The sequence below is a fragment of the Gymnogyps californianus genome, chromosome 1, assembly GCF_018139145.2.
Source record: "Gymnogyps californianus isolate 813 chromosome 1, ASM1813914v2, whole genome shotgun sequence".
NCBI lineage: Eukaryota > Metazoa > Chordata > Aves > Accipitriformes > Cathartidae > Gymnogyps > Gymnogyps californianus.
Genome location: NC_059471.1, coordinates 193595827 through 193607929, shown reverse-complemented (window position 1 = coordinate 193607929; position 12103 = coordinate 193595827). Strand labels below are relative to the sequence as shown.

General features: G+C 39.9%; 2 protein-coding genes across 3 annotated transcripts in view; one reads left to right on the top strand and one right to left on the bottom strand.

Moving 5' to 3' along the window:
* AASS (aminoadipate-semialdehyde synthase) overlaps positions 1-10828 on the top strand; it is a 32059-nt gene extending 21231 nt beyond the window's left edge. For both annotated transcript variants that reach the window (XM_050893015.1, XM_050893023.1), the window contains 6 exons: positions 1550-1717; positions 3977-4072; positions 6068-6183; positions 6357-6445; positions 6775-6951; positions 8252-10828. In XM_050893015.1, the coding sequence (XP_050748972.1) occupies positions 1550-1717; positions 3977-4072; positions 6068-6183; positions 6357-6445; positions 6775-6951; positions 8252-8370 (765 nt within the window). In that variant the 3' untranslated portion in view covers positions 8371-10828. The remainder of the gene's footprint in view (positions 1-1549; positions 1718-3976; positions 4073-6067; positions 6184-6356; positions 6446-6774; positions 6952-8251) is intronic.
* The window catches only part of WNT16 (Wnt family member 16), an 873674-nt gene that overhangs the window by 465952 nt on the left and 395619 nt on the right, over positions 1-12103 (bottom strand). The window lies entirely within an intron of this gene.

Below are 12103 nucleotides of genomic sequence, written 5' to 3'. Positions count from 1 at the left end.
TTTCTGTCTAGTCATGTTTGTAAACCAAACAGCTTTATTCTGTGCTTGCACAGTGTATAGCAGAACTCGTGATTTCTTTTTCTTTTGCTGCAATCTGTAATACCAGTAAACCACTGAGTGGGTTCTGTGATAGTGTACAGTGCTTTCTGATGTGTTTTATATAAGCACTGTTTTGCTGTTTGTGCAGAAGTCATTAGAGTAGACTTAACCTAGCAAATGTCACTGCATCTGTTTTATGGAAAGATTATAACTGATTTGTGCAAAGCTATTGCAAGCCGTTATCACATTTCTGCTTTCCAGTCCTATCTGTTTGATCACTCCCACTTGCTCAGAGTAGTTACTGAGCAGGGGCTCTTCAAATGTCAAGGAGACTGCCTTGTATAACCACCGTAAAGTTTAGCTAATTATCTAAACTTTTTGATCTGCAAAACTGAGAAATCTTTTGAGAAGTTTTATCATGACATTTTGGTGCTCTAGTGTTCTTACTGCAGTAAGAAAGGAGAAATTCAGGGATTGTACATTGGATCATTATTTAAAAAGCAACAGCACATAGTTATAAGTTTCAGATTAAAGGGTCTCTTAGAGAATGTGAAAATGTTTCTTATTTAATTCTGACCTGGTTCACCCATTCCTAGGAAAAATTAGATCATGCATATGAATGATTCATTATGAGAGCACGATGTGAGCTTGTCAGTAAATTGTACAATTTTTCCTTCTTGCCGCTAAATCCTTAGCTGTCTTTGACTGTTGTGCAGGATTCTTCCACGCTAGTGTCTTGCCTGACAAACACAATAAGATCTTTTGGCATTGCTGCAGACTTCATTGCTTTAGTCTTTCTTCTAGAAGGAAACCTTGCCCCTTTGCTCAGAAGTCACAAAATGAGTTTGTATTGATGCTGCATAGCAGATCAGCTACTTGAAGGAAGCAGGGTTCAAGGCTTTGGTTAGGAGTGATAATAGAACTAGTCAACCTTATTTTGTTTTCCTTCCACCGGTGTGTTCTGTCTGTGCTTTGTAGCTGCAAGTAAAGCTACACATGGGCAGCAGTTTTATCGTGTGATATGTGTGATATCCCCTGATTTATTTTAATCTTTAAAAAAAAAAAGAAACAAAACCCCATCTTTCTCTTTACATTTGCCTTCTCCTCCCCCATAAAAAAAGAGAATTAAAAAATTGGCCAAAAAGCAGGGAGCCTATGGGCAGAATTTCCCTTCACACTGGTGTAGTTCAGGGAGGTGCTCCAAAATTACACTAATGTAAGTGAAATGGGAACCTGCCACCTTAATATAAATGCAGCAGGAATTAACAGTGTGTGTGAGAAGGATGAGGCTTGTTTTAGCCCTTTGATTAGTAATGGCTGACATAGTGCATGCTCCTCCATCAGAGGATATGCTTAAATGGCTTGTGCAACTGCTTTATTTAGATTAGGCCTTTGTTTGCACCAGAAACACTAAGTATATTGTTCCTGTTTTGAGCACATTTCATCTTTTCTGTTGTAAAATAAATAACACTGCACCAAACTAATATTGCTGTTCTTTCACAAAATTTAGATTATCAATATTCCAGCTGGAGGAGCATTACTTGATTCTGTTACTCCAATGGATTTTTTCCCAGGATTAAATCTCGAAGGTTTTCCTAACAGAGACAGTACAAAATATGCTGAGCCGTATGGTATTCAGACAGCTCACACTTTGTTGAGAGGCACCTTAAGATACAAAGTAAGTTGTTGTTGTTAGTATTATTAATTATTGTTTTTCTCAAGAGGTGAATGTTGTCATTTCAAGAAGACTATGTATTTAAAAGTCAATCTTTTATAGCTCTGTACTTGCTATTTATGAGCTCTCCACTATCCCAATTGAGAGATCATTGAAAGCACTTTTCTCATTTTTTTTAATGTAGCTTTACTTGGTTTAGTTAAAACCAGAAAAATAGTTCTACTTATTTTAGGCAGCTGGTCAGTTAGCTTGCATAGTCTGTTTCTTTTTTTCTCTGGCTCTGCATTTGGTGTCAGATCAATAGAAGATTTAAAAAAAAAACCTAAATAAATCTGACAGGTTTGTGTGATGTGTGTTGCTGTTATGTACTTTTAAGATTTGATCTATTCTCTTAAAGTTGATAAAAATTTGAACTTACAGTTTGTTGCTTATATTCCTATGAAAAACATAATGTAAAAATCTTACAGAAAATTATGGTTTTCCACCAAGCTGAGAAAGTTTTTCATTAAGTAACTGGAAATCTTGAATTTGAGCAGCTTTAACATCTTGGTCAGTTAAGTAAAATGTTAAGAGATATATGTGTTTTCCTTCTAACTGATAGACTCTTTTCCTTTCATTTGTCAGGTGTACAAAGCAGAATCAAAACATAGTATTTTTTCTTTCAGATTTCTTCTTTTATTATTTTGTTGGTCAATATACATTAAGAAGGAATAAACGTAAGACCATATTGAAGGCTTGAAAAAGCTTTTATGGATGTTGTGATATGTCTGTTGCATTAAGGTTTATGTCAAGGTTTAAGTTATTGTTGTTTTGTACATGGCTCAAGGAATGATGTGTATGTCCTTTCCCTCTTAATTCCTCTGTTGCAATACAACAGGATTTTTTTCTTTATTTCTGGGAGGGAGGCTTGCTTAGCAACAGAAGATGGAAGGCCGATGTGGGGGAATAAGGGTTACAAATTGCAATAGCTCTCTTTTTGTCAGTCTAGATACGATCTCTTGTTCAGAAGCTAAAAATATGTGGAAGGCATCTATCTCGTCATGAAGTCTTAATATGATAGTATCTACTCATCTATTTGGTGCCTGGTAAAATTTTATTCTTTTGTGTAAGCGTTAGCACAAGGAAAAGCAAAAATGTCAGGGTGATGTGAAGAGTTGTTATCAGTGTGCTGCAAGAATGATGTTTCTGTGGTTAGTGCTGTTTTCTTAATCCCCAAAGCCAGGTCCATCACTTTGGGTTGGGGTGATGTTGGTAGGGTTGCATGGAAGAGCTTGCCGTACCTCTACCTGCATGGTACTTACATGTCAGAACATAGTACTGAGCAGGGCAGAAGCTAATGTTGGCCCTTTGCACATGCTGCTGTGTTGCAGAGCAGAAAGCAATCCGTTCAGTGCGGAGGCTAACATCTCCTCAGAGTGCCTTTTATAGGTTAGGTTCAGATAGCTAATGGAGTCAGTTTACAAAGAGGTGTCACAGAAGGATCTCACTGCAAGGCCATCTGAGCTGATAACCTAGTGCTGGTGGAGGTGGCTCCTAATTATAATTAGCCCTCCTTCAGGGTGCTTTATTTCCACCATTCTGCTTGTTTACAGTGTTTCTAGTAAGTGTTTTCTGGTATCCAGCAGCTGTGTGGGAGTGTTAACGGAATACAAACAAAAATGAGCAGAAATCAGTTGAGACTTCTTTTATCGTGCAGCCTATTGCAGCTTCTGCAGTTCCTTTTAAATACCATTCCACTGCTGTCCTGGTTTTGTCTCTGATACTCCTGAAGGAAAGATACAAATGCACAAACTGATTTTAGAGATAAGAATCCTATCTGATGTCCATACAATCGCACTGGTGTAAAACTGGGGTGAGCTGAGTTCCGAGTTGGGCTCTCTGTATTCAGTAGTTTGTTTATGGGCCAGCTGGCTGATACAACCCCATCTGTAATGATGTGCTGGAGTTTGAACTAGTGCTGGCCAGCTTAGCCCTTTGATCTCATGAACCAATGCTACTTGCCATGGAAGTATTGATGGCAGAATAATACTAAGTAATTAAAGAGGGTATTGAAAAAGTAGGAGGAGGGGTGGAGAGGGGCTGAGGAAGGTACTGCTCTGTAGCAGTAACCCCATTGGCATCGTGTTACTGTGTCTGTCTTCCCGTGGGAATAATGCTTAACACTACCAGGGTTGTGTCCACCACTACGTTCAAACCAAGGAGAAATATTCACCTCAGTTTCAAGTGATTATTATTTTTAACCATGTTATTCTTTTATTTCAGGGCTACTCTAAAACTATGGGAGGCTTTGTAAAACTAGGATTAATTAACCCAGATCCTTATCCTTTGCTAAGCTCAACCACGCCACCTCTAACCTGGGTGAGTTACTCTGATTACTCTGCCTTCTTTCCTCTGTTTTATTAATGCTTTTTGTATTGCTAGGCTTGGGTGTGCTTAGCAATGGGAATCGTATTGCATCCTGGTCTTCCCTGCTTTTTGTTCCTGGAAATTAGGAAGATTTTCTTCAGCAGGAATATAATACAATGCTGCAACTGATTCCCCAGAGAGACGCTGGAGGCTTTCAGGACTCAGCTAGACAAAGCCATGGCTGACTAGAGTGCTGGTGGTACTCCTGCTTCAAGTAGAGTGTTGGGCTAGATGACCCTCAGAGGTCCCATACAATATTTTTATGAATTGTCTTGCATTTTCTGTTAGTCAGAATCCAGCCCTCAGTGCTGTGAGTTTGCAGTGTCCATATTGGTACTGGCCCATTGTCTTCAATGTAAAAGTATTTTTTAGGGCGTCAGGAAGTAAGAGATCATGCCTAAATGAGTAAATTAAAATCTTTTTTTCTGTTAAAACTCTGTACAAGCATTTTTTTTGTCTTCTGTTATCCTGCTTTTCTGTCTTGCTTACTGATGTCTCACTTCATCTTAATCTCAGCCAAGGTATGACTCCTATGATGTGCTGCTGTTACATTTGACAATGAACATTTTGGTTGTCTCTGTGGGCAAAGCAGGGAATTTCATATTTTAGTATGGCGTAAAGAGAGCTGAATTTACAAACAGCTTACTACTTGTCAGGTCTGTTTGTCTTGTGAGAAATTTTTCTTCCATTTTGCAAACACCTGAAAGAGTAACTGTTTATTACTCAGATGAACAAAATTCAGATCTGTCTCCTGTATCCTTTCTTGTGCTTTTATCAGCATTCATCTGGAAAAAGACACCAGGCTTATGCTGTGTGATGATCTGAGGAGAGCACAGTATTTTTCTGATGACGCCATTATTTCAAGTTAAGAATGTCTTGAGTGTTCTCAAAAGCAAATAAGCACAAGGTGAAGAGGCGCAGTCTTGCTTGTCTCTGACTAACACACAGCACTGCCCATCTTCCCAAACTCAGGCATCTTTGGGCTGCCATATGGGCTGCCATTTCAGCAGTGTGTCCATTTCAGTGACTGTAAAACAATCCACCAGCATCATGAAATGGGCTAGGAATTATTTTTTTGAGATGATTTTTGTCCACTTTTAATTCTAGGGTTGATATCTTCAAGTTTTCTTTGCAAAGATGGCTAGAATTTCCAGTCATTCTAGCCTCAGTGAATGATACAGTGTCATATAATCTGTGAAAATAACTATAAACTCATTAGTCTCAGTGCAAACCTTATCTCAGCAATGTTGTTACATCTTAGTACTTTCCTTTTATTTCCTCTGCCTTGTGTTTTTAGTTTTCTTGTAAATAGGCTAACCTGAGCTCCTAAACAGACTCTGCAGTTCTTGCTTGCTTCATGTCTTGTTCATAGCTCCGTTTATTATCTGTCTTGCTGTGAATGAAGTAATAATTAGCATCTAGATAGCACAAAATGGCCTTCAGGTATGCACAAAAATCTTCAGAAAGCTTTTTGGTAATATTCCCAGGATTGCCAGAGCCTTGTTCATCTCATCAGTCTGTTTCCTTCCTTTTGAAAGGGACATTCTCCATTTCTAGACCAGCTGAAAGATATCCTTAAGTTCCTGACTCTCTGGCTGTCTCCAGGTGGCTTCTCTTTCACCCTAACATCCTCACAGTGTTCCCTTGTTTATGCAGATTTCTATGTTCTTTCTTCACTGCCAGAGGAAGGGATAAGACTAAAAAGTAGGGGGAAGCAGCTGAGTGGTGGGGTATGAAGTGTTTTAGGAAGAGATGACCCCTATTCTCACTTGCTGCGATTAAAAAAATCTCAAACTGTCTCACTCCCTTTATGCATAACCTGTCTTCTCAGAAGTCCTGGATATTAACTGAGCTTAGTGGAGCAGTGGGTTCTCGAAACCTTGACTGAAAAGGAGTGGGAACAGATGTCAGGCCTTCAGGAACTTTTTTTCTTTTGTTTTAATACAGAAAGAGCTCATGTGCAAACTGGTTGGAATTAAGCCACCTGCTGAGTACCATGTTCTTAAAGAAGCTGTATTTAGCAAACTGGAAAAGGACAAAAGCCAGCTGGAGGCAGTGGAATGGTAAAATGTTACAGTGATTTTTAAAGTTTAAAAAAAAAAAAAGATTTGCAATTCTACTATGTTGGTCCATGTTGAGACTGTTAAACTGGTATGCTGAACAAGCTGGAAATTACAAAACTGAGACTAAACTGTTGATAGGCAGTGATATAAGTCTGTCTCATTTCTTCTGCCAGGCTAGGTTTATTGGGAGATGAACCAGTTCCAGCAGCAGATTCCATTGTGGGGGCTCTTGCAAAGCACATGGAGATGAAGCTGCCCTTTGGTATGTGAGAAATTCTTTTTCATGGCTTTGAGTGGAACAAGTCAATATCTCTTATTAGCCTTAATTGGATTAGTCTGTTCACCTTCATTAATAAACCTTCATGTTAGGTTTTTTAATGTCTTGTGATGTTCTCTACTCCCCCAGTTTATCTTTTTCTTTCCCTGTTACATTTTTAGTTTCATCTTAATATTCTGTCCTCTTTAATAATCCCTGTCTTAAGTCACTTCCCGATACACGTGCTGTGTCTGCATAGTGCCTTGCGCATCAGGAACCTCATCTTGATATGACTGAAATACAAGTAATGAATAGTTTGTGTGCTTTTCTCTTAGGCACTGGAGAGAGAGATATGATTGTTATGAGAAATGAAATAGGTCTCAGGCATCCTTCTGGTCATTTGGAAGACAAATTTATCAATCTGGTTGTCTATGGTGATAACAGAGGATATTCTGCTATGGCTAAAACAGTAGGATACCCCACGGCTATTGCTGCTAAGATGGTTCTAGATGGTAAGTGGCTGTTCAGACTTCAGTAACAGTATTTCAACCCTCTGCATCTTCCTGCCTGTAGAAAGCAGATGTATAGTGTTTCTGAAGTGTATATATGTATATTTTTTTAAATTTATCAGACTTTTCCTGTCTTCTTTACAGGAATTTTTAATCTGCATGTTTGGATGTTTCAGTGACAACTCTTAATTTACGACTTAATCTATAGAGATTTTTAGTCATTTAACCTTAAATGTTTCACTGGTGTAGAGGAGACTTGTACCATGGTAAATTACAATTGATTATGCCACAGTGAAGCAGGCTAACATATACCTGCGCTGAACAAACTAGCGACTTCCCCTACTACTTTCTGGATTGATGAAATATGAGGCTTGGGGCATATTACCTGATCACGTTGTGTATATATAAACAGGCAGACTATGCCTAGTGATCACCGTGTTTAAGGAAATAGTGTGATTTCCACTTGCTTGCTCTTAATCATTAGAACTTCACTCTTCTCCTGGCTAAGTGAATCGAGCAAAAACTGTGGTGGTTTTTTTGTTATTGTTATTTAAAAAAAACAACAACCCAAACTTTTGAAGTTTAGATGCTTTTCACCTAACTGCAGTTTCACAGCTCTATGAATTAAATTCAAGCTGTGTGCTACTAAGTGTTTCAAACTTTTTTCCTTATTCTTTGATACAGTACTGATGCTGTGTGAGAACACAATGCCAGGGTTGATAAATCTGCATATATATGTGTAAAAAATGTAAAAATTTATATAATTGCAAATTGATATTTGCATTTGTGTTGGGTTGACCTTGGCTGGCTGCCAGATGCCTACCCAGCTGCTCTCTCACTCCTCCTCCTCAACAGGACGGGGGAGAAAACAAGGTGAAACAGCTCATGAGTTGAGATGAAGACAAGGAGATCACTCACTGCTTAAGTGATCCTTAAGCTCCCTTTTCCCCTGCTCCAGCATGGTCTTCACCACGGGCTGCAGGGGAATCTCTGCTCCAGTGCCTGGAGCACCTTCTCCCCACCTCCTTCTCTGACATCGGTGTCACAGGGCTGTTTCTCACACTTTTTTCCTTACTGCTGTGCAGCATTTTGCCCTTAAATAAATTTTCCCTGAGGCGCCCCATCTGTGGCTGAGGGGCTCAGCTGTGTCCTGTGGTTGGAGCCGGCTGGAACCAGCCATGTCCGATACGGGGCAGCCCTGGCCTCTCCTCACAGAAGCCACCCTGCAGCCCCCCTGTTACCAAAGCCTTGCCGAGTAAAGCCAGTAGAGCACGTAACGCGCTTTTTCCTACCTTTGTTTCAGGTGAAATAGATGCCAAAGGCATGGTTATACCATTGACGAAGAATGTTTATGGACCAATACTTGAACGTGTTCGGGCAGAAGGCATTGTGTACAGTACTCACAGTGTTATCAAACAGTAACTGGAAGCAGTGGATTGAATTGGGTTTTGGCTTTGTTTGGTTCCCCTCCTCCCCTTTAAGAATCTCAATTTGGACCAGCGAAAGGCAGCACCTGCCATTTCGCACACAAATGATGCCTTCCATAAAACCGGTCGCCTGACTTTGATGTCGAAACTGTAGATACCCAGATGCATGAATTGTGATGTTTTCCTCTTAAAACTGTTACGCTTTCATGTAAATGTTTCAGCATCAATCAGACTTTTCCTTATGTCTTTCCTAAAATATTTTGGGATGGTGGGGGTTTTTTTGTTAATAGAGTTTATCTTCTAAGTGTATAGGGTTAATATTGAGACAAATTTAAGCTGAAAGAAAAATCTATTAGTGGATTCTTTTGAGGTGGAAAAGTTTGGTTAATGAATTCCGTTGATTAAGTTTGATTGTTCATGTGGTAAAAATAATTTATCAGAATAAGAGATGAAAGTGATACTTAAAATTTAAGTCTTGTTGTCCCTTGCCCTTTAGCAGTATTTGTGAATGTTTTCACAATAACAATATGCAAGAAATAGTTTAGAAATTCTGCACTACTAGCAAATAAGATCCTGTTAAATCTTGAAAATGTTCAGTTGTTAAATATTTGAAACCTAGATCTTAATATTTTTTAAATCCCTTTCTTATGAATGTAAACTTAAATTAATTGGAGGAGGGAGGAGGTTTAAAGCAAGCCTCCCCCCATACCCTTTCCTGTTACAGAGTGGAAGCTGGTTGCAATATGTTGAAATACCTGCTGTTCCGTGTTGCCTTGTGCTGTGAGGAGAGCACATTAGCATTTAGCTCTGCAGCTCGGAAGGGCATTCTGAAATGCAACACAGTTAATGTGCTTAGAAGCCGCTCCAAATGACGTGTTTACTCTTTCCACTTACACTGTGTGCCTCGTCCAGGTTAAGTACTGTTACAAAGGGAATAGACTGTGTAGTATAAGCAGATTTGAAATGCATTAGGCTTAGAGGTTTAAATCACTACTTTTTGAGTTAGCTTCTGTCCTTTTGCTATCGTGCTTTTGAAGTGTTCATTTGGGAGCCTATCCACACTACTCAGTACAGTGCCACTTTAGACTGATGAGAGTTTGCCAGTGTACCAGCTCATTTGATGCTAAGTGCTGTGCTGCACAGACGTGCCAGCCCGGCTCTAGTGGCAGTTTAGCCGCATCGGCCCAGAATTGAGCTTTAGTCTGAGTGCAGCTTCTCTCTGACAAAATAGCAGTTGCCTCCTTCCAGTTCAGGGCTGCTTCTGTGGCTTTTGCTCAGGGATTTCTACACCACCTTACAATGCAAGCATGGCTTAGACTTCAGCAGTTAGGCCTGTGAGATGCAATGCTGTGGGCCGATACCATTTGCACTGGTACCTGTGCGACTGCCTGGAGGTCCCCTTTTCTAAAGCTGAATACTGATGCTGGAAGCTGTCTGCTTTCAACTTTGCTCACAAGCGCACTTTGCTGATAAACGCACAGCCTTTTACCTCCTGAGAAGCATAGTGCTATTATCGTGGTCCCGAGGGGCTGGAATTCCAGGTGTTGCTCTGCCTGGTAGGAAAAGCAGCCGTAACAATAGTTGAAGTTTTGGTCTCCAAGTCTTGCTACTCAGGATTTGGATTTTCTTTGTGCATATGTAATGAAGTAGCAACTGCAACAAAGAGGAGGGTGAAAGGAGCCAAAGGGAGAAGGAAGAATGAAGGGCAGAGTATTACTGTCAAAGAGGAGTGCTTTTTATACTGAACCACTGAATGCTTTTGTACTGTCAAATTTGGATTCTGTTACAGTGCCATGCATGTTCTGAGTATTGGATGAAATCCTGGCTCCCCACTAAGTTGCTTTGCTTCCTGCTGACCTTACAGGCTGTTGGTCTGTTTTATGGCGGGTACCTGCAGCTGGGGTAAGGATGGAGCCTGCAATGAATGTTCTGCTCTCTGCTGCCTCTTCCTTCCCCCGGTTGATTAAAGGTCTACAACTAAGGGTTAAAAATTAGACTTGTGTCTGCTGGTCCCTTCCAGTCCAGTGCTTGGTGAGACCAGGATTTCACTGGAGAATTCTCTGTTCCCTCCTTTACCCCACAGATACACAACCATGGAGTTGTGATTCTGTATATATGCATGCACCTTGCTTGCTTTTCTGCCTAGGAAATACAGTATGCAAAGAAAATTGGAATTTTAAAAAAGTATGTAATCTCTTCAGAGCACAAAAAGAATGAGCACTACAGAGTGTTTTCTTCAAGAAAAACTGCTACTGTTTTTGAAACATTTTGTATCAGAATATATTTCTGTTTCCCAGTGCAATGCTGCTTTTCGTTTTCTAAGTTTAGACTTAAATGAATTTATTGCTCAGCTTTTGTATGAAGGTTAGACTTCTCAGTTCTCTGTGCATATTACTGGAAAGAATTGTATCTTATACACAAGATTGCTTCAAAAATAAATCTGAAAACCTGTGTTTCGTTGTCCTGTCATCTTTACAGTCTAATGAGATGTGTATGAATGGGATTTTATTTTTTACATAGATGGTTTTATTGAAAGGGTGTCTACACATGGACTTCTGTATGTGTATGAAATACTGTTCCATACTTCTTGCTAGATTCACAAGAGAAGACTCTTCGAGGATTGTTTAAGCATCCACATCTAACACCCATATATATATATTTATAGACATATATATACAGCTGAAGATGATGTCTAGGTATAGATATAATCTTAAGAGATGTGATTTTTTTTTAGTACATGTTTTATGCTTGGGCACAAGGACAACTACTTAAGTGGAAAGCTACAGAACAGTAGATGTATAACGTCTCCCTGTACCCCAGGAAGAAATGAAAGCTTGGTGTCTCGCTGCCTATTTCAGCTTGAGGGCCTTGCTCAGCTGAATACATGGTTTGGTTTCTGCTATCACTGCCTGGGCTGAAAGGCTCTTAAGCTGTTTGTTCACACCAGGCTGCAAGAAACAGATTGTTTGTCACTCTGTGTCTCTTTATTTTTTCATTTTGGAATTTATGCTAGTGCCAGCTCTCCATGACAGATAAGATCCCAGTTTCTTTCTGAGATGGAGGTGCTCAAGCCCCGTTACACTCAGACTCCCTTCTTTGCCTCAATGATGTTTCACACTCTCTCTGCCCTGGATATTCGTGTAGATGAGAATTACATCCCTTTTCAGGGACTGGAGCACAGAAGTGTGACTGCTGGACAAAGGGCATGTGCTCATAGCACAATAGCTGTTTAAGGGGAAAAGAATCTGGGGTAAAGTCATTGTGATTAGGCTAGAAAACTAATGAGGAGGGGGAGAAAGAAGAAATTTAGCTGTGAGTGTCCAGCAGAATTTATCAAGGCAAATCAGACCATCTCAAATACACTGTGACTAATTACAGGGTCACAGGATGTGACTTTGCTAAAACAAGGGAATGAGTTCAGTAAGCCAGAAGGTGGGGGTTTTTTCCTACTTTTTTTGTTCTAAAAAGAAAAGAATGCAATTGGAAACAGGGGAGTCAGGGGAAATGTGGCCAAATATCCTGAGAGCCTTCTCTTCTCTCTTGTCCCTTTGAAAGTGAAGTCCCTAATCCACCAAAGCACAAACCTGTGAAACAGAAATGGATGGTCAGTCCTTGGCCTAGCTGCAGGGAAGTAGTGAAAACCAAGACCGTAACCTAGAACACCTCAGACTTGCAGTAGTAGTTGGGTCCCCATTTCTGTTTTTAATCCCAACAAGACAACAGAGCTG